Source organism: Schistocerca nitens, chromosome 5, assembly GCF_023898315.1.
Source record: "Schistocerca nitens isolate TAMUIC-IGC-003100 chromosome 5, iqSchNite1.1, whole genome shotgun sequence".
NCBI lineage: Eukaryota > Metazoa > Arthropoda > Insecta > Orthoptera > Acrididae > Schistocerca > Schistocerca nitens.
In genome coordinates, this window is record NC_064618.1 from 633,611,887 (window position 1) to 633,633,004 (window position 21,118).

The 21,118-nt window shown below is 44.4% G+C and overlaps 1 protein-coding gene across 1 annotated transcript in view; it reads left to right on the plus strand.

The window, feature by feature from the left end:
• Window positions 1-21,118, plus strand: part of LOC126260634 (venom allergen 5-like) — a 157,219-nt gene that overhangs the window by 97,615 nt on the left and 38,486 nt on the right. The window contains exon 4 of the mRNA XM_049957972.1: window positions 11,870-12,005. Within this exon, the coding sequence (XP_049813929.1) occupies window positions 11,870-12,005 (136 nt within the window). The remainder of the gene's footprint in view (window positions 1-11,869; window positions 12,006-21,118) is intronic.

Sequence of the window (21,118 nt, forward strand, 5' to 3'; positions counted from 1 at the left end):
TGACCCAGCAGACATCAATATGGTAATGGAATTCTTGCCATACCCGTCCTAGCATGGCATCGTCGACTGTAGCAATCGCTTCCGGCATTCTCTCCAGGAGGTCTGCTACACCACGTGGTAGAGGTGGTACGGACACCAGATCTTTAACGTGCCCCACAGAAAAAAGTCACAAAGAGTGAGATCTGGTGATCGGGGGGACCATTTCATGAAACAGCTGTCCCTTTCTATAGTACAGCCGATCCATCGATGCGGCAGCTCCGTGTTCAGGTACCCACGAACTTCAGGATGAAAGTGGGGTGGAGCCCCATCCTACTGAAAGATGAACGGAGAGTCCAATTGCATTTGAGGCATTAGCCATTGGTGCAACATGTCCAAGTAGGAATATCCAGTGACAGTGCTCTCCGCGAAGAAGAATGGCCCGTACAGTTTTCGACGTGATAAGGCACAAAACACAAGTACCTTTGGGGACTCGCGCTCAAATTCATGCATTCGCGTGGATGCTTTGTACCCCAGATTCGACAATTATGCCTGTTCACTTTCCCATTAGTGTGAAAAGTGGCTTCGTCGCTAAAAATTTAGCGATCGACAATGCCATCCCCATCCCCATTCGCCGGCCGCTGTTGGCCGAGCGGTTCTGGCGCTACAGTCTGGAACCGCGCGACCGCCACGGTCGCAGGTTCGAATCCTGCCTCGGGCATGGATGTGTGTGGTGTCCTTAGGTTAGTTAGGTTTAAGTAGTTCTAAGTTCTAGGGGACTTATGACCTCAGCAGTTGAGTCCCATAGTGCTCAGAGCCAACCCATCCTCATTCAGTTGTTGCAACTGCGAACAAAACTGAAAACGCTTGTCTTTGTCGGCGTCATTGAGCTTCTGTACTAGTTCCAATTTGAATGGTTTCATAGACAGCTTCTGTCGCAGGACTTTCTACACTGTCAATGGAGCTATTTCGAGTTCACGGGATACACGACACATCAATTTCTTTGGACTCCTTATGAATGTCTCTCGTACGTGCTCCACAATCACTTCACTCACACTGGGACGTCCGCTTCTCTTCACCGGGCACAAGCAACCCGTCGTAACGAATTTGTTGTGCCAGTGGTAAATGGCTTTCCTTTTTGGTGCCTTCTTACCGTACTTGGTTCTGAACATCCTTCGAACAACTATAGCACACTTGTTTTTGTCGAACTCCAACACACAGAAAGCTCGCTCCGCACCTAAACACGCCATGTTTGTGACTAGCGCTGACTATCGGCAAATTACCAAACTACGCTATGGCGGTATACAAGGAAAAAAAAACTTTCAGGGTTTCTCTTCAAAGTGACATTTGTATGATATCTGTACAATGTTTGCTTCTTGTGCAATAAATAATTGAAAGTGTTCCCGGACTTTAGGTACACCCTTTACTTTAGGAACAAAAGCAGTTTGTCATTAAACAAGGGAACAATTGTGAAAAACTGCTTTCTGTTCATTGGAGCAAGGTAATTTGCACCTGAAAAATGGCTCAAATGGCTCAAATGGCTCTGAGCACTATGCGACTTAACTTCTGAGGTCATCAGTCGCCTAGAACTTAGAACTAATTAAACCTAACTAACCTAAGGACATCACACACATCCATGCCCGAGGCAGGATTCGAACCTGCGACCGTAGCGGTCGCTCGGTTCCAGACTGTAGCGCCTAGAACCGCACGGCCACTCCGGCCGGCGCACCTGAAAAGAAATGGAATAAAAACAGATAATGGTTCAGTGGGAGAGCCAAGCTTTTGCCCTTAAATCAGACCGGCCCTAGAAAGCAACATTCGTGCAAAACTCAGCTTGCTCTTTTCTCGCGCAGTATCCAGTGAACCATGGATGAAAAGCATCAGGTGGATCACAGAGTCCTATACTTCCGGGAATCAATTGACACGATGTCGCACTGCAGACTTTCAACGAAAGTCAGAGCACACGAAAGAGATTGTCAGAAATATGAATGGCTTGAAGACTTCCTGAGTAATAGAACCCAGTACGTTGTCTTGGGCGGCGAATGTTCTACACATGCAAGCGTATCGTAAGGAGTGCCCCAGATAAATGTCATAGGACCGCTCTTGTCATCCGGGTAAACTATCTGATGGATGAGGTGAACAGCAGTCTACGACTGTTTGCTGACGGCTCTGTAGTGTACGGTAAAGTGTAGACTTTGAGTGACTGTATGAGGATGCATAATGACTCAGATAGAATTTGTCTCTGGTCTGGTGAATGGCATCTTGGTCTAAATGTAGAAAATGCAAATTAATGCAAACAAGTAGGAAAAACAATCATATAACGTACAGGGCTGGAGAACAAGGGAATGCCCATTAACTACATGGTTTTTTTTTCAACTTTGGACCTTTTTTTTTGAACTTTGGACCTCCCTCTCCCCTTTTGTGAGATGTGGTGGAACAATCATATAATTTTAAAGAATTAAATTTATTTGATATGTTCGTGTTTTTGCTTACACGAGGGGCGTTCAATAAGTAATGCAAAATATTTTTTTTAAAACCAGATTGGTTTTATTCAGGATTCCTATACACTATATTGTTACCCAGTCTTTTAGTTACCAAACCCTGTTAATGTCCATTCAGTGCAATGTCCTTACGCCGTCTTACTGGGAGGGCGTTTGTGCCACAAGGGTACCGCTGTACAGCTCGACGTCGAAGTCAACATCTTGCTGCATCAATAACTTCCCGATTACCCATGTACTGCTTCCCGTAGTGTGCAACCTTCATTGGGCCAAACAGATGGAATTCCGAAGGTCCGAGCTCACCTCTAAAGGGTGGATGAGGAAGAATACTCCAATGAAATTTTGTGAGCTTCTCTCAGGTGCACAGACTTGTGTGAAGCCTTGTTTTGTCATGGAGAAGAATAAATTCGTTTGCATTTTTTGTGCAACAAACACGCTGAAGTCTAATGTTGCCGTGCGGCATATCGGACAAGTCAGACAAGCTTGCGGGATCTTGTTGTGTTGATGACAGACGCCTCTCCCAACGACTCACCGTGCTTTTGTCCACTGCAAGGTCTGCAAAAACATCTGCGATGCTCTGGTTTTCCCCTAAAGGAAATTCAGTGACAGCTATTTGCATGGAACGCACCTAGGTTGAAGACTCCACTTTGAAGGCTGCGTATGGCGCCGCCGCCTATGGGTACTTCATGAAACTATAGGGACTGAAGCGGGAATGTCCCAAAACAAATTCCAACTTTTTATCAATTGAAATTGTCTGAGAAAAAATGTGTTGAATTACTTATTGAACACACCTCGTAATATTAAAAAGGAAAATACTTCCTAATGTTATGCAAAATTATATTTTTTTGGTCACGAACCGGCTTTCGGCTTCTCAGGCCATCTTCGGGTGACAGCTGATTGTTGCAAACGCAGATGAACATAGTCTGCGACTTACACATATATTATTTGTACAGAAGATAAAAAAGAATGTCAGATTGATTACATAGCGAAACATTACATTTTTTCACATGGAAATAATCATACCAACTACAAGAGGGGGTAAACGAAGCTTTTATGTTGAGATACGTTTAACAACTTATAAGTGAGAAATAAGATGACTTTACAGGCTGCAACACCACCTTCCTTAATTCTTCACTCACTCCATGGGCATTCAGGTGCTCCCTCTATTCAAATCATTGGGCACATAAGATCCGTGTTTTGTGACAGGAAGACAGTCATTAGACGTATCGCATCCTCCTCGTGCGGCCACTCCAGTATACCGTCCGTGGCGTACAGCAGCTCCTCAACCAGACGGCTGACCAAACGTGTTGGTCGAACCCTGACCACAGGTAGTCGCGGGGATCCATGCAGCTCCAACCTGTGTTTCTGCACCTTCACACACAAAGCAAAGAAGATTCCGCAAGTCTTGCTGCATCTGTAATGGGCCGTTTACTCATTCATCAAAAGAGATGGATAGAATTATTCGTAAGACATTTGGGAGTAGCCCGTATGTTTTGGATAGACCGTGAAAGACTGGCGAAGCAGGAACGATGCTGACGACTTCTCACCACGCTCCTCAGGCTCCAGCACATTCGGTTCTACCGTCACTTGGAGGATCGGACAATGTGGAGCCAAGAAACGTCCACGGACCACAGTATGGAGAGCACTCCACAACGGCCTGCAGCAGTTGCGATTTTCACACTTGAACACCTGCAAATATAAATTAAATAGCGAATATTTTTCCTACCGATATTGTGGCATTATTCCGACACTGCCTCACCACAACCTACTTTCAATACAATAATAACTTTTATGAACAGATTGGGCAGTCCTTTCAGTCCTGCTGTGGCTAACTTATTTATGGAGACTTTTGACCAACGGGCGTTGCAGACTGCCAGTAAGAGACCAGCCAGATGGTATCGCTATGTCGATGATACGTTCGTAGTATGGACACACGGAGCAGAGGAGTTGGATGCCTTCCTGACACATTTAAACAGCATTAATCCGAAAATCCAATTCACTATGGAGACGGAAAGGAATGGGCAATTGAACTTCCTGGATGTGTCTGTGATTAAACGACGGGACGGGACGTTGGGCCATAAGGTGCATAGAAAGCCCACACACACTGATCGTTACCTACACAAAGAATCAAACCACCACCCTAGACAAAAAAGAGGTGCAATGAAAACTTTGGTAGACAGGGCGTACAAACTTTGTGAACCTGTTTATTTAAAAGATGAGATTGAACATCTACGCTCAACTTTCGTGAAGAATGGCTATTCTAACAAGGATATAGATCGAGCACTTCGCTCTAAGCAGAGAATAAGGAATACCGTAACGACGAACAACAGTCGTCCAAGGGCAAAGTTTTTCTTCCGTTCATTAGTAAGGTCACAGACCGCATTGGGAAAGTTTTAGGCAAGTATGGGGTGGAAACTATTTTCAGACCCACCAGGAAAATAAAATAATTTTTAAGGTCGGCAAAAGATGCACGACACCCTTTGGCTACATCGGGAGTATATAAAATTCCTTGTAGTTGTGGACAGGTTTACATCGGTACCACAAAGAGAAGTGTGAACACCCGTCTTGTTGAACATAAGAGGAATTGCCGCCTGGGTCACACGGATAAATCGGCCGTAGCGGAAGTTGTTTACCAGGAAGGTGATAATGAAATAAAATTCAGCGAGACGAGCGTCATATCAAAAACCTCGCAGTATTATGCACGCTTGTATAGAGAGGCTATCGAGATTGATAAACATCGTAATCATTTTAACAGGAAAGACGAAGGTGTTAAACTGGATAAAATTTGGATGTCAGCGTTGCACCGCAAGCGTGACGATCGATTACTTTCAATCGAGAATGTTGGCATTACCAGAGACAATCTCATAGCCGACGCCACGTGATCGACAGTGGCGCCCTCTGTACTGCCTATATAATCAGCGCCTCCTCGAGTTCTCTTCGCAGTTCGCCACTTTACCTCCGAGGATGTCTCCCGCAGTCGGAGACGAAACGTCAGGAGACAGTTTTATACTTCGACCACGGCCTATCAGCCCGGAAGTTTTAAGTGAAGATGTCATAACCCAAATCCGAATATCGGTAGTGACGTTTACATGTTGAATGAAGTGTGTGCGCGCCGTAGTTTGCAACTGATTTACGTTTTTTTCACATCGTTCAATAATTATCATCCTGTACATGAAATGTATCTGAAGCTTTAATTAATTTGCAGATGGAAGATAACATTATTTGTACCTTCCCTTTAACCGGAGGATTATGTAGCTTTTCAGTCTCTTGATTTATATGATCTCTAAGAGAATTCTTGTCGGTGAACTTCAGCTCAGCTTCCTTCCACAAACGACTAACTTCTTGCTGGCACGTTTGTTCTGAGTTGTCGGCACACCATTTAACGTTTTAAAAGTTTTGATATAAATTCATGTTGAACACAATAGCACTAGCTTTATATGCATTGAAGAATATCGCGACTTAATATACGTTGAAGAATATCACGATTGATTCACTGAATGACATACAGTGGTTTTAACCGGCGCAACAGGGAACTCTCCGAATGAAATTGACACTTGTGCGTCACTTATTTCAAATAGGGATATCCTGCCATACTCACGTATAAAGCATACAGTTCAGTTCAGAGAGGCCGTAAAGACTACTGGGCAGTTTAATATTGTCTATGCTCGGGGTTAATTTTAAAAAACAAAACGATATCCGTTATAGTAATGTGTATTCTCTGATTAAAAAATTGATGTGAGATTCTCTGTTCCGCCCCTCCCTCCCTTCAAATGAGATTTTGTGAGATATATCCGGACCCTCCTCCCCCCTCCCATTTTTAGTTCACACTAGTTGAAACTGCCACAGAGCCAGTTATGAACAATAGGGATGAATGGGCACCACAGTTTATGACTCACCACACCATCACATCAGTGAGACATGCGAAGGGACACCACAAATCCCTCTTCATGGCATTCTCCGCTGAGCCTCTAGACACAGAGCTGGTGGTCGTTGCCCCAAGGCAGAGGCAGGTCGTATCGATGAAGGCTAGAGGACACCATGTCCAGGTTGCTGGCACCAGGCAACTCCCGTGCAATACTGCAGGGGTTTGAGTAGCAGACATGGTAACAGCTGGTGTGCAGCAAACCCTGCGCCACACAACCGCCTGCCAGAGGTACTAGCACCTACAGGATGTTGCTTAGAAGGTAGGACAGACAACTGAATGGCCTCTATAATTGTCGTTGGATCAATTCGCACCTGGCACACGCTCCGTAGGTCCTCCCTCCCTGTGGTGCGTGTCAGACGTCCAGATCCTCCACGGTGTTCATGCATGCCTTCGTGTATCCATCGCTGCCAAAAAGGCCAGTGGTAGTTTCTGTATGACCAGTGTGGCCTGCAGTACGATGACAGAACCACCCAACCTCCCACAGCCCCAAGATGCAGCCTCTTCTCAATCTCGTCCAGCTGGGCACCCTTTGGTCGAACATGTCACCTAGGTATAGTGCACATTTAGATGATGCAATAGTGACATTACTTGTTGTTGTATTGGGGAGCGCAGCTATCTGGTTCCATGTTATATCAACCTGTGGGTATGATGCTAGACCCCTACCCACGATCCCCGAGTGTGCAGCTGACCATGTAAAAGTAATCATCGGTATAAGGATGCAACATACCCACACAGTTTGTAGTCGATCAGTTGGGTCCATCTGGGTGCAGCACTTATTATTACAATCAGGTGCACTCTCAGGAGCCAAGTGTTGCCCTTTCTTCTGTCACTCACATCTTCCAAGATGACAACAGCCATGATCCTTAGGATGCACACATACATACCTGGTTTGCAACAGCCATAATCAGTTGCATGCATACATTCCTGGTCTGACTAACACTGAAGCGTCCTACCACAACACAAGTGGCCCATTAAATCACTCGATCTTAACCTGTAGGAAACGTCAGGATCTATTTGGAATGATGAGCGAAATGCAGAAATCAACATCCCAGAAATTTGGAAGCTCTATAGGATTTAATGTATTAATGAGTGGCTTCAGCTGGATGTGGTACATTGTCCAGTGACATTAATGTGACCATTTGCCAAAAGCCTGAATAATCACCTTTTGCAGTGTGGACATCTGCGAGATGTGCAGAAAGTGCGTCTCTGAGGTTTTGGAAGGTACCGTTATGGATGTGCAACCTTGCTGACTCCAGTGTCATACCCAGCCGTGCTAGGTTTCTCCAGGGTGCAAACAGCCTGATCAAGTTGCTCTCATAGATTCTCGGCTGGGTTTAAATCCAGGGTGTATGGTGGCCAGGGGTGTGCAGTAAACTCATCCTGGTGCTGTTCGAACCACGCACTTACACTGTGGGCTGTGTGGCACGTTGCATTGTCCTGCTGTTAGAAGCCATCACGCAGAGGAAAAACAAAATGCATGTAGGGGTGAACATGGTCCCCAAGAATAGGTGCATATTTGTGTTCATCCATTGTGCCTTCCTGCATGATGAACTCATCCAGGAATGATACGCAAACATTCCCTGTACCAGGACGCTTCCTCTTCCTGCATGGACCCTTGCCGGGTCATTTGTCCAGTGGAACGCAAAACGTGATTTGCTAAAAACTTTCTAAAGCCAAGATTGCATAAATATTTCTTTATTTAAAACAACCAGTTCTATATACTTTGCTGTCATCTCCAGGTCTTACAAAACCTTTTTGTTATGAAACGTACCTCACGCAAAATTGTCATGTGGGTAGAAAACAGTACCTTATAAAATGTTTGTCATAACTGAAATATTTAAAAACGTAAAGCCCCTCATGAAAAGGCCATGTCCACATACACTGAAGAGCCAAAGAAACTGATACACCTGCCTAATACCATGTAGGGCCCCCGCGAGCACGCAGAAGTGCCACAACACGAAATGACATGGACTCGACTAATGTCTGAAGTAGTGCTGGAGGGAACTGACACCATGAATCCTGCAGGGCTGTCCATAAATCCATAGGAGTACGAGGGGTGGAGATCTCTTCTGAACAACACGTTGGAAGGCATCCCAGATATGCTCAATAATGTTCGTGTATGGGGGGGGGGGGGGTCTGGTGGCCAGAAGAGTGTTCCTGTGGCCCCTCTGTAGCAATTCTGCACATCTGGGCTGTCGCATTGTCCCGCTGCAACTGCCAAAGTCCGTCGTTATGCACAGTGGGCATGAATGAATGCAGGTGATCAGACAGGATGGTTCAAATGGCTCTGAACACTATGGGACTTAACTTCTGAGGTCATCAGTCCCCTAGAACTTAGAACTACTTAAACCTGACTAACCTAAGGACATCACACACATCCATGCCTGAGGCAGGATTCGAACCTGCGACCGTAGCGGTCGCGCGGTTCAGCCACGTCGGCCGGCATCAGACAGGATGCTTACGTACGTGTCGCCTGTGAGAGTCGTATCTAGACGCATCAGGGGTCCCATATTACTCTAACTGCACACGCCCTATACCATTACAGAGCCTCCACCAGATTGAACAGTCCCCTGCTGACATGCAGGGTACACGGATTCATGAGGTTGTCTCCATACCCGTACACGTCTATCCGCTCGATACAATTAAAAACGAGACTCGTCCGACCAGGCAACATGTTTCCAGTCATCAGCAGTCCAATGTCGGTGTTGGCGGGCCCAGGCGACGCGTAAAGCTTTGTTGTCGTGCATATCAACGATGTTTTGTTGAATGGTTCGCACGCTGACGCTTGTGAATAGCGCAACACTGGAGTCTGCTGCAGTTTGCGGAAGACTTGCACTTCTGTCACGTTGAACGATTTTCTTCACTCGTCGTTGTCCTCGTTCTTGCAGGATCTTTTTCCGGCCGCAGCGATGTCGGAGATTTGATGTTTTACCGGATTCCTGATATTCACGGTACATTCATGAAATGATCGTACGGGAAAATCCGCACTTCTTCACTACCTCGGAGATGCTGTGTCCCATCGCTCGTGCGCCGACTACAACATCGCGTTCAAACTCACTTAAATCTTGGTAACATGCCACTGTAGCATCAGTAACGGATGTAAGAACTGCGCTAGACACTTGTGTTATATAGATGTTGCCGACCTCAGCGCCGTATTCTGCCTGTTTATATCTCCCTGTATTTGAAAACACATGTCTATACCAGGTTCTTTGGCGCTTCAGTGTATATAACGCTCACAGATGAATGTTATGTCACGAAAACACAGTGCACAGCAGCACATCAATTGGATTTTCAGTGTTTAGAATATGTCCAGTTTGTGTAAACAGATGTGCTACTGTGTACTGTGTTTTCGTGACGTAACGATCATCTGTCAGCCATATATATATGAAATTGGTCATTTGTACGAGGTGCTTTATGTTTTTAAATATTTTATTTATGACAAACCTTTTAGGAATTTGGAAATTTGTGGTAAGATCTTATGGGACCAAATTGCTCAGGTCATGAGGTTATCGGTCCCTAAGCTTACAAACTACTTAACTAACTTACGCTAAGGACAACACACAAACACCCATGCCCGAGGGAGGACTCGAACTTCCGACGGCAGGGGAGGAGGTGGGGCGGGGCGAACCGTCACAGGACGCCTGAGACCACGTGGATAACGGCACAAATCCTGTACAATATGCTATTTTTGATCCACGTGACAACTTGGCGTGAGGTCCAACTTAAAATGAAAATGTTTCGGAAAAAAGACTTTTTTTGACCTGAAGATGACAGCAAAGCCAGTCAAAACCGGTTGTTTTAAATAAGGAAATACTTGTGCAATCTTATCTTTGGAAAGTTTTTAGCAACTAGTAAAACAGATCGTTCTTTCTGTTGTCTCAAAATGAGGGCCCGCATCTCGTGGTCGTGCGGTAGCGTTCTCGCTTCCCACGCTCGGGTTCCCGGGTTCGATTCCCGGCGGGGTCAGGGATTTTCTCTGTCTCGTGATGGCTGGGTGTTGTGTGCTGTCGTTAGGTTAGTTAGGTTTAAGTAGTTCTAAGTTCTAGGGGACTGATGACCATAGATGTTAAGTCCCATAGTGCTCAGAGCCATTTGAACCATTTGCCATCTCAAAATGAGGAAATTTAAGAAAAGATGATTCATCTGAAAAGGCCACCTTTCACTACTCATTTGACGTCACACTGCAGTACTGGAGTGCAAATTCCAGCCTTCGTCGCTGATGAACAGCAGTCAGAATGGGCGCATAAGCCAGGCGCCTGCTGTGGAAGCCCATACGCAGGAGATACTGGTGGCAGCCCATTGGTTCATCTGGGTGGTTAATTGCTCAATAGCTGCACTTCAGTTTGCCTGTACACACCTTCGGAGCCGGCATTCATCCCTGTCATCTAAGGCCTTTGGTGACTCCACAGTTTCCTCGGCGCTCGTTTTGGATAGCTCCATTTTGCCATCCTCGGTATACTTAAACCACGGCGTCACGCGGTTTATAAACATACCCGTTCCAGAAATGCTTCCACCCTTGGACCGAAAGCCAATGATCATGCCCCTTTGGACATCAGATAAATCGCTCCGTTTCCGTATCGCGACGACGAGTGGACTGTTGTCCGCGTCCCCCGAGACACTTTATGGACCCTCCACTGATAGTGCTATCGCCTGACGTCTGTGAGTGGTTATTGCATGTTGATTGGTTCAAATGGCTCTGAGCACAATGGGACTTAACTTCTGAGGTCATCAGTCCCTTAGAACTTAGAACTACTTAAACCTAACTAACCTAAGAACATCACACACATCCATGACCGAGGCAGGATTCGAACCTGCGACCGTAGCGGTCGCTCGGTTCCAGACTGTAGCGCCTAGAACCGCCCGGCCACCCCGGCCGGCTTGCATGTTCAAATCGAACGTAGGCGGTGGTCCATTTAATGTGTCTGGACCGTACATTTCTATTGTCAACGACAGAGGCGATGTTACGCGATACTAGCGTAATGTCTCACGGGGGTTACTATCGTTTTCCCGGTGTACTTCCATATAGTTCACAAAACATCTTCACTGAGGGTCTAGTGACACAACGTCCACGCTAATCTATCTCGAATTTTTATGTATTATTTAATGAAAAAATTGTTGTCTTAAATTTTCAACAAATTGTCAAATATCTGCGCTCTGTTTAATCTACTATGACTCTCGAAACAGTCCTTGCGCTCTTGTGTCCTCTATCCGGCTATAATGCCACCAGTAAGCAACTAAATTGCATTGTGTTCACAAGTCGATGTCTCGCATTCGGTAGCAGGTACAGGTTCTAGAGAGCCGAGGGTTCTGTGGACCGCTTACGAAACCTTGTATTACGGAAAACGCGCGACGGGCAAAATTTTAACAGTATGTTTCCTGTATGCCCATATTTAGTTCTAGATAAAAAGTTGTTTAATTTCATTAATTCTGATTCTTTTTATGAGTGTGAAGACTGTGAATCTGTTAACAGCACGGTTTAGCGTCGGGCAGAACGTCTTCCAGTCCAGTACTACCGGCACGCCGCAAGGTCCGCAGTGGCGCAGAGCCGTACAGGCTTGGTATGACGAGGTCGCATCCTTCAGCAGAAACAACGTCAACAATTACCGGTGAGTCTCGACAGCCTGCCTTGTCGCCCCGTTTGTCAATGTTTTCAGACTTGTGAGTCGCCTAAATGTGGCAGACTCTACAAAACACAATCATCAACTTTTGTGGTCCTGTCATCCTCAGTTGCGCGTAATACTACGGTATATTGATAATTTTCACTTATGGACCGTCTGACAGCAACTGAATAAAACACAATTTTAGTGCCATACGCGTTTCGCCTTTATTTTCTGCAAGGCATCATCAGTGGCAGGTTGCGTAGACAGTTTCTTACATATTACGCTCCTGTTGCATTTTTGGTGTTGTTCTTCTTCCTATGAGCGCCAATTTGCTGTTTTTTCCGCATTCCACAGCACTATGCACTGAGCGCTTGTTTTAATGCATTTAAGGCATTAAAACAAGCGCTCAGTGCATAGTGCTGTGGAATGCGGAAAAAACAGCAAATTGGCGCTCATAGGAAGAAGAACAACACCAAAAATGCAACAGGAGCGTAATATGTAAGAAACTGTCTACGCAACCTGCCACTGATGATGCCTTGCAGAAAATAAAGGCGAAACGCGTATGGCACTAAAATTGTGTTTTATTCAGTTGCTGTCAGACGGTCCATAAGTGAAAATTATCAATATACCGTAGTCTACAAAACACTTTTACTGCCTAGTAACAATTGATAGAAACGAGAGTATTCGTTGGTAGCTTGAAAATTATGAAGTACACGGAACATATACCAGGATTTCCGTGATGACGATACCGACTTTCAAATGGCAGATACGGAAACTTGGTACGATAATGACTGGGTCGAAAGAGAAAAATGAGAATATTTCAAATTCTGCTTTGGTCTATTGACGACGATGAAATACCAAGTACAAATATTTTTCTAGGAATTTTTTTCATCTGCGCAAGTGTCACTAATGCATTATCTTCACAATGGTTGTTCAGATTGGTGCATTAACTGCTCTTCATCGTTGACAGGTGTCTGTACACTAAATGTTTCACATTTTCCCACACGGCAAATCAAGTGGAGGTTAAGTTGAACACAGAGTTCCCACAAGTTGCTACCCTGCTTTCAGGGAACATTCCACGTATCAAAATGACATGAATAATTCCACTATTATAGAGGTGAAGAGCCGAGCGTAGTGGCCGAGCGGTTCTAGGCGCTACAGTCTGAAACCGCGCGGCCGCTACGGTCTCAGGTTCGAATCCTACCTCGGGCATGGATGTGTGTGATGGCCTTAGGTTAGTTAGGTTTAAGTAGTTCTAAGTTCTAGGGGACTGATGACCTCAGAAGTTAAGTCCCATAGTGCTCAGAGCCATTTGAACCAGAGGTGAAGAGTGAAGAAGATTGGATTCTTATTTATAACATCACTGCTTTGACTTGCTTCACTAAAACATGACTTATGAATCTTAAAATTCACGGGCAAAATATCGATATTCCTTTGGGAGATACAGCAGTAAAACTTATTTTCCAAATTTCACAGATACGCAAGATTTAATAGCCTAATTTACCTGTCGCCTAATATTTGTCAAGAATAGCAGTGCCAGAAATAGCTTTTTATTTTTCTTTGGAGCAAATATTTTCGGTAATAACGACGTGTTAGAAAAATTATCAAATACAATGGAAACTTCAGCAACTCTCGATATTAACACGTAACCCAATGAGTTATATTTCACAATAAAGACCGTTATCAACATTTTGTATTTAAATAAGAGCTAAACGAAGCAGATTTCGTCAATATTATAACGTAATTTTCGAAAAACTTCTCATTTTCGTTGTTGAATTTGTCTGGTGTAAAGGAGCACACAAAACTGTAAAACTATAAGATTTTGTGATGACAAGTTTCGATTATGCACCTTATTGATTCTTTAAAGAAGTGTTCGACCTGGCCAGTGCTTGGCTGTGAACAAAATAGAGGAAGAGAAATGAAATGTCGTGTGGCTAGGGCCTCCCGTCGGGTAGACCGTTCGCCTGGTGCAGGTCTTTCGAAATGACGCCACTTCGGCGACCTGCGCGTCGATGGGGATGAAATGATGATGATTAGGACAACACAACACCCAGTCCCTGAGCGGAGAAAATCTCCGACCCAGCCGGGAATCGAACCCGGGCCCTTAGGCTTGACATTCCGTCACGCTGACCACTTTTTTTTTTTTTTTTTTTTTTTTTTTTTTGTTGATCTCATTTTGTTCTATTTTGTTCGTTGTACATGATCGGGGCGGACGTCTCATGACACCCGTTCAGTTTGTTCGTTGAACCGTTCACTCAGTTTTTTTTATTACAGAGGGTAGCGAAACCCTCTGACCGAACACGTAGCCACTCAGCTACCGGGGGCGGACAGAGGAAGAGAGTCGGAAAGTGTATAATACTGCAGTCAGTACTGGACACTACAAAGGCTGAGGCAGTGGCGCGCTGGCTACCTGGTGACGCTAACAGTTCACTCACCATTGAGAGCGCGCCGCCCCAAATGGTCTACCCTTCCTCTCTATGTACCTTGACATTAACGATAATAGTGTCTTTACGGAACTACGGAACGTCTTTCTCTTCTCACTGAGCCTGTGGTCTCCATTCAGAAGAATATCTAGTGACTCTCCACAATTTGCGTTGAATCTTTTTCAAAAATATGAACAACATTTAACTGCCACGCTTGGAGCAAATACCGGGATCTCCTGGTAATACTAGGATTAAGAAGGGCGTAAGACAATCTTTCGTGCAACGGCCTTGCCACAGTGGATACACCGGTTCCCGTGAGATCACCGAAGTTAAGCGCTGTCGGGCGTGGCCGGCGCTTGGATGGGTCACCATCCCGCCGCCACGTGCTGTTGCCATTTTTCGGGGTGCACTCAGCCTCGTGATGCCAATTGAGGAGCTACTCGACCGAATAGTAGCGGCTCCGGTCAAAGAAAACCGTCATAACGACCGGGAGAGCGGTGTGCTGACCCCATGCCCCTCCTATCCGCATCCTCACCTGAGGATGATACGGCGGTCGGATGGTCCCGATGGGTCGCTTGCGGCCTGTAGACGGAGTTAGTTAGTAAGACAATCTTTCTCCGCTTTTGTGCAATGATGTACATTGAAGAGACGAAACCAGGAGAAAAGAAACTTCAGGAGTGGAACTAAAATTCAGAATCATAGGAAGCAAATGAAACGATTCGTTGATGGCTATGTTCAGTAAAAATAAAGAATGAATTATAAGACCTTTTGAGTGAAATGAATAGTTCAGTGGACAAAGAATACAGATAGAGAGTAAGCCAAACTAAAGTATTGTGTTGCCGCGCTGGGTGGCCGCGCGGTTTGAGGCGCCATGTGACAGATGGCGCTGTCCCTCCCGCCGGAGGTTCGAGTCCTCCCTCGGGCATGGGTGTTTGTGTGTGTGTGTTGTTCTTAGCATAAGTTAGTTTAAGTAGTGTGTCAGGTTAGGGACCAATGACCTCAGCAGTTTGGTCCCCTAGGAATTCACACACATTTGAACATTTTTCACCCCAAATAAAATTAGCTACAAATTTAGCATTAAAGTTGAGGACAATGTACTAGGGAAAGTGAAATAACCCATGGTGTACGAAGCAAGGAGGGTGGATGAAGCATACTTCTACAGGCTTTCCTCGCTAATAATAATCGTGTACTATAAAACACAGGCCCCCTCAGCGACTTAATGTCGCAAGTTAAATTAACGAAGCCCTCCTCCCCTACCCCCCCGCCACACATAGACAGAAAACATAAAGGTGGTCCGTACACATGACAAACTTTGTGAATGATGACACTGGATGGATTAAAATATCCTTTGTTTTCATTCATTACCATGCACTTTCGGCAGTGTATCCACTTTAAAAATATTCTCTGTTATACAGCAATTCAAAATTAGTACACCGATTACAAACGGTTATATGTATTTCATGTATAGCGATGCTTCGATAATAATTATAGAGAAAATAAAAATGGTTCAAATGGCTCTGAGCACTATGGGACTCAACTGCTGAGGTCATTAGTCCCCTAGAACTTAGAACTAGTTAAACCTAACTAACCTAAGGACATCACAAACATCCATGCCCGAGGCAGGATTCGAACCTGCGACCGTAGCGGTCTTGCGGTTCCAGACTGCAGCGCCTTTAACCGCACGGCCACTTCGGCCGGCTAGAAAATAAAAGAAAGTTCAATTTTTTTCACATGCTTTGTCGGTATTCTACTCCGTTACCCCAAAAATTTTGGGGATTAGGTTAATAAAAAATAGATAAAACGTTAAGGTGGTGGTTTTAATACTCCGGGTGTTCTACATAGCTTCCCTTCATTTGAGTGCAACACACTGAACGTTCATATGATCACGTGTGACTATCAGAAAAGTCCTTCTTTGCCATGTTGTTTAAATCGCGCGTTACATTGACTTGAATGTCAGCTACGACGTCAAAGCGTTGACCCCATATATGAATTTATGCACTTTGTCGTTTGGCGGTATAGCTCGCGCAGGATACGCAGTGACCAGTTTCCGTCCATAGCGCTGGGCGAGTTCTTTTGTTTGTTCGAAAGGGGGAGGCCGATAAGGGTTTTCCACCTTTCGGCTAGTCAGCGCTGTCAGAAACGAGACATGCACCCTGCCATCTTTCTCAAACCATTTTACAGAAGCTATTCGGTAAAAAAAAAAAAACATTTTTGCGTTACTTGTAGCTTTATATGTCAGGTTCTAGGTGATGTGACCATCATTTCGATAATGGTCACACGTGGATGGAAGTCACTGAGCCGAATTACAAAAAGTTTGCAGTGAAAAATAGGGGTCGCTATGATTTTGCGTTTGGTGTATATTACGTAATATGTTGCTGTGTATGAAATTTAGCGAACATGCTGAATTTTTCTTTAGACTTGGGTCGAAGTCTCTATCTGCCACCAATCTTAAGAAAATTGATCTGATACAGCATACTCATTTGCGATCGCACCGCGCCAGCAATAAAGCCAGAGTGAAATATCCACAACATTCCTTATATTTCATAAACGGTTTGAGATATGGAAATGAGATTGTGGCAAATGATATCACGCAAAGAGGAGCAAATTTTACCACATCGTTTTTTTTTGCAAAACTTCATTTTCTACTGTGTTATTCCAATAACTACAGACTTTTTCGGTGAAATAATATAATTTTTAAGGGCCATTACTAGCTGGTGAAACGAGAAATGCTATGGGTTTTGGAACAACGTATGTGAAGACATTAGACTTTTTTTGTATCGAGGATATGCTTTTTCATAAGCTACTGACTTTACTTTTCTTCAGTTCCACACTTAATAAACCACTGTTTCAGAATTCTCTCGCAACTGTGTCTGCACAAGATGTTACTGAGGTGAAACTAAATTCTCCTGAGTTTTGGCAAAAGAAGCAAATTTTGACACGGCAATCAGAGAAATGTGTGGGTTTTACTCAAAATTGTCACTCATGACGCTTCTCTGAATGCTACAAATGGTTAACATGCCAGGCGAAAATAAATCGTTGCATTTTCGGCGGAATTCTTTTAGATACGAACGAAAGCAGAGATGACAGTAGATCTGTCTGATTGGTCACCGTGCAAGTGTGGGCGCGAAGGAGCCCCACATAATATTTTCAAAAATTGTGAGCGTAGGCTTCATTTTAGAGCGGCACTTCCCCTGCAGCACTTGGTATTTCCCCTATAGTGCTCTGAGCGACCCACCACTACTGCCGCTCTCTCAACGCTTCTTCCGCCGACTGCGCACCTAGCGGCCATGGCATCTTGCACGAACTATAGATTCGTGTTGATAACGCCAACTCTCGTCGCCTACGATGATTTTTTCCAGAAAAGAATTGTTTGCATTTTGCATTTCAATCAAGCCGCAGCAGGCGTCCACACGTCGTTTATTTTCGGGGGTCAAGGCGGGCACGATAAACTTTGCAGACACTTTTCTCTTCTACATAATGTTCTGGACAATGTCTTGAATACTTGATTCAGAGACGTTGCTCCGTCGCAGTTTTTGAGAGGAAGACATTGACACATAACAGTCACAGATCCATTACTTTATGATCCCTGCTCACAACTGTTTGGTCGAATGTACATCTGTTCTTTGCAGTTGTCAGTTCAAGCTGGCACTGTAGTTACTGCGCTGACGACGCTTATACGCCAGGAATAAAATCAGTCTCGGAACGTTTTGGATTGTCGGTGCATACAATTCCCCTTCGTCAGAAGGACAACATCAAAGCAAAAATCCATTTCACGCTATATCTTCTGAAGGACTGTGAGGTCAGCGACGTAAGCGAATCACCACACCAGAAATGTGCAATTTGAGTTCTGGAATTGTTTTCTGCAAAGGAGGTACGTAGACGAGGTGTTTCGTATAATCTCATAAAAAGAAATCCGAGGGTGTCAGGTTCCGAGATCTTGGTGGGCAAGAGCAAACCACAATGACGTCATGTTTGGAAGATTTAAAGAAGATGACATTTTCCATTTTCGCTTTAGTGGACAAAAATAGTTTGGAATATTTATTATTAACGGGGGAATCTCCATCGTAACGCAGTGTTTGGTTGCTCCATTTTGTTGCAAGGTGTAACCTGTGGGAATTGTATCAGCCATTGTACAACAATGTCCAAGTAAATGTTTGTTGAAATTCTTAGCTCCATGAAGAAAACTGGACAGTCTGTTTTTTCCGTTTTGTAATGGTTTCACCGGCCAATTGATACCGTTGTGACAGTTTTACAGACATTCAAAAAAAGTCTACGGTATGCAGCGTTGAAATGTTCAGTTCATGCCGTATTAGTTGGAGGCGATTAAAGACTGGAACGTCTTTGGATTCACTGCAGCTGGCACGAATGGACAGTCTAGTGAAGTGCTTCTGAACACTTTTCCCGAAAATTGTCTTGAACTAGTTAGACAAACCATATGCAACTGCAATATTTTGGATCTTGTAGCTACAAACAGGCCTGACCTTATAGACAGTATCAATATAGAGACAGAGATTAGTGTTAGTGATGCCACCATAGCGATAGTGGTTACTAGACTTAATAACTCTGTCAGGAACGCCAGAAGAGTGCTCGCCGACCACTCTGGGGTGACAACAGAAGACAGCAAAAGGAAAGCTGAAGTTTTAAATTACGTGGTTAAGATATCATTCATGCACGAAGATCGTATAAACATACAGTCGTTTGACTGTTGTACAGACTCCTGCATAGAGGGCAGAGAAACTGGCGTGGTGTAGAGAAGCAAACGAAAGAGTTGAAAACAAAGTCACCAGGTCCGCATGGAAACCCAATTCGGTTTTACATTGCGGCATTGGACATCTTACTGGGCCTACATTTATCGTGAATCTCTCTCTCCCAGGTGAAAGTCCAAAGCGCTTGTGAAAAAGCGCAAGTGACTACAGTACATACACTACCTACCGCTCATTAATTTCAATACACCCTGGTACTTCAGATTTACAACATAAGTCAAACGTTGTTTCTCACAAAATATAATTGTATTAACTTCTACATATCTAAATCAAAGTATCCTCCTTTGGATTTAATGACTCGAGGCACGCAGTCAATCAGCTTTTGTAGGTACCGTGAATCTATACGATGCCACACATCCTTAACAATATTCCAAGGATGTTCCTTGCTGGACATATTAACTTCCCTGATATGTCTCTCCACTTCTTCCCAGATCAGTGGTCGCTCGGTTCCAGACTGTAGCGCCTAGAACCACACGGCCACTCTGGCCGACCCATATTCCTAGATTTCCGGAAATCATTTGACACGGTGCCCCTTAACAGACTGTTCACAAAGGTCCGAGCGTTCGCTTTAGGTTCCCAGGTATGTGAGTCGCTCGAAGACTTTTAAACTAATGGAACCTAGTACGTTGTCCTCGAAGGCGAGCGATAGTCTGAGGAAAGGGTGTCGTCAGGAATGCATGCGTGACAGGACCGATAATATTTTCGATGTGCATAAATGATTAGGCGGACAGGGTAGGCAGCAATCTATGGTTAGCTGCTAATGGTGTACGGAAAGGTGTGGTCGTTGAGTTACTCAAAGAGGATAAAGATAAGTAAGACATTTCTAGTTGGTGTGATGAGTCGCAGCTAGCTCTAAATATTGTAAAATATGAGTTAATGCAGATGAGAATGAAAAACAAAACAACATTGTTGGAATAGAACATTAGCAGTTTACTGCTTGACACAGTCACATCGATCAAGTATCTAGGCGTAACGTTGCAAAATGATATGAAATGTAACGAGCACGTCAGGTTAATAGTCGGGAAGGCGAATGCTCGACATCGTGTTTTTGGGAGAATGTTGGGAACCTGTAACTCATAAATAAAGGATAAGGTGTATAGGCAGATAGTGCGACCCATTTTTGAGTACCGTTCGAGTTTCGGTATCTCCATCAGCTTCCTGATTAAAGGAAGACCTCAAAGCAATTCAGAGGCGTGCCACTACGTTTGTTACCAGTAGGTTCGATCAACATGCAAAATATTAAGGAGATGTTTCGCGAACTCAAATGGGAATCCCTGGAGGGAACACGACGCTCTATTGGGGAAATTTAGATAACTGGCATTTGAGGCCGACTTCAGAATGATTCTACTGCCACCAATGTGCACCCTAAGACAAGAAAAGACGCACCACAAAGGAATTATCTCAATGGGACGCAAAAATTCGATAGATATGACATACATGTATCATCATCATCATCATCATTTAAGACTGATTATGCCTTTCAGCGTTCAGTCTGGAGCATAGCCCCCTTATAAAATTCCTCCATGATCCCCTATTCAGTGCTAACATTGGTGCCTCTTCTGATGTTAAACCTATTACTTCAAAATCATTCTTAACCGAATCAATGTACCTTCTTCTTGGTCTGCCCCGACTCCTCCTACCCTCTACTGCTGAACCCATGAGTCTCTTGGGTAATCTTGCTTCTCCCATGCGTGTAACATGACCCCACCATCTAAGTCTGTTCGCCCTGACTGCTACATCTATAGAGTTCATTCCCAGTTTTTCTTTGATTTCCTCATTGTGGATACCCTCCTGCCATTGTTCCCATCTACTAGCACCTGCAATCATCCTAGCTACTTTCATATCCGTAACCTCAACCTTGTTGATAAGGTAACCTGAATCCACCCAGCTTTCGCTCCCATACAACAAAGTAGGTCGAAAGATTGAACGGTGC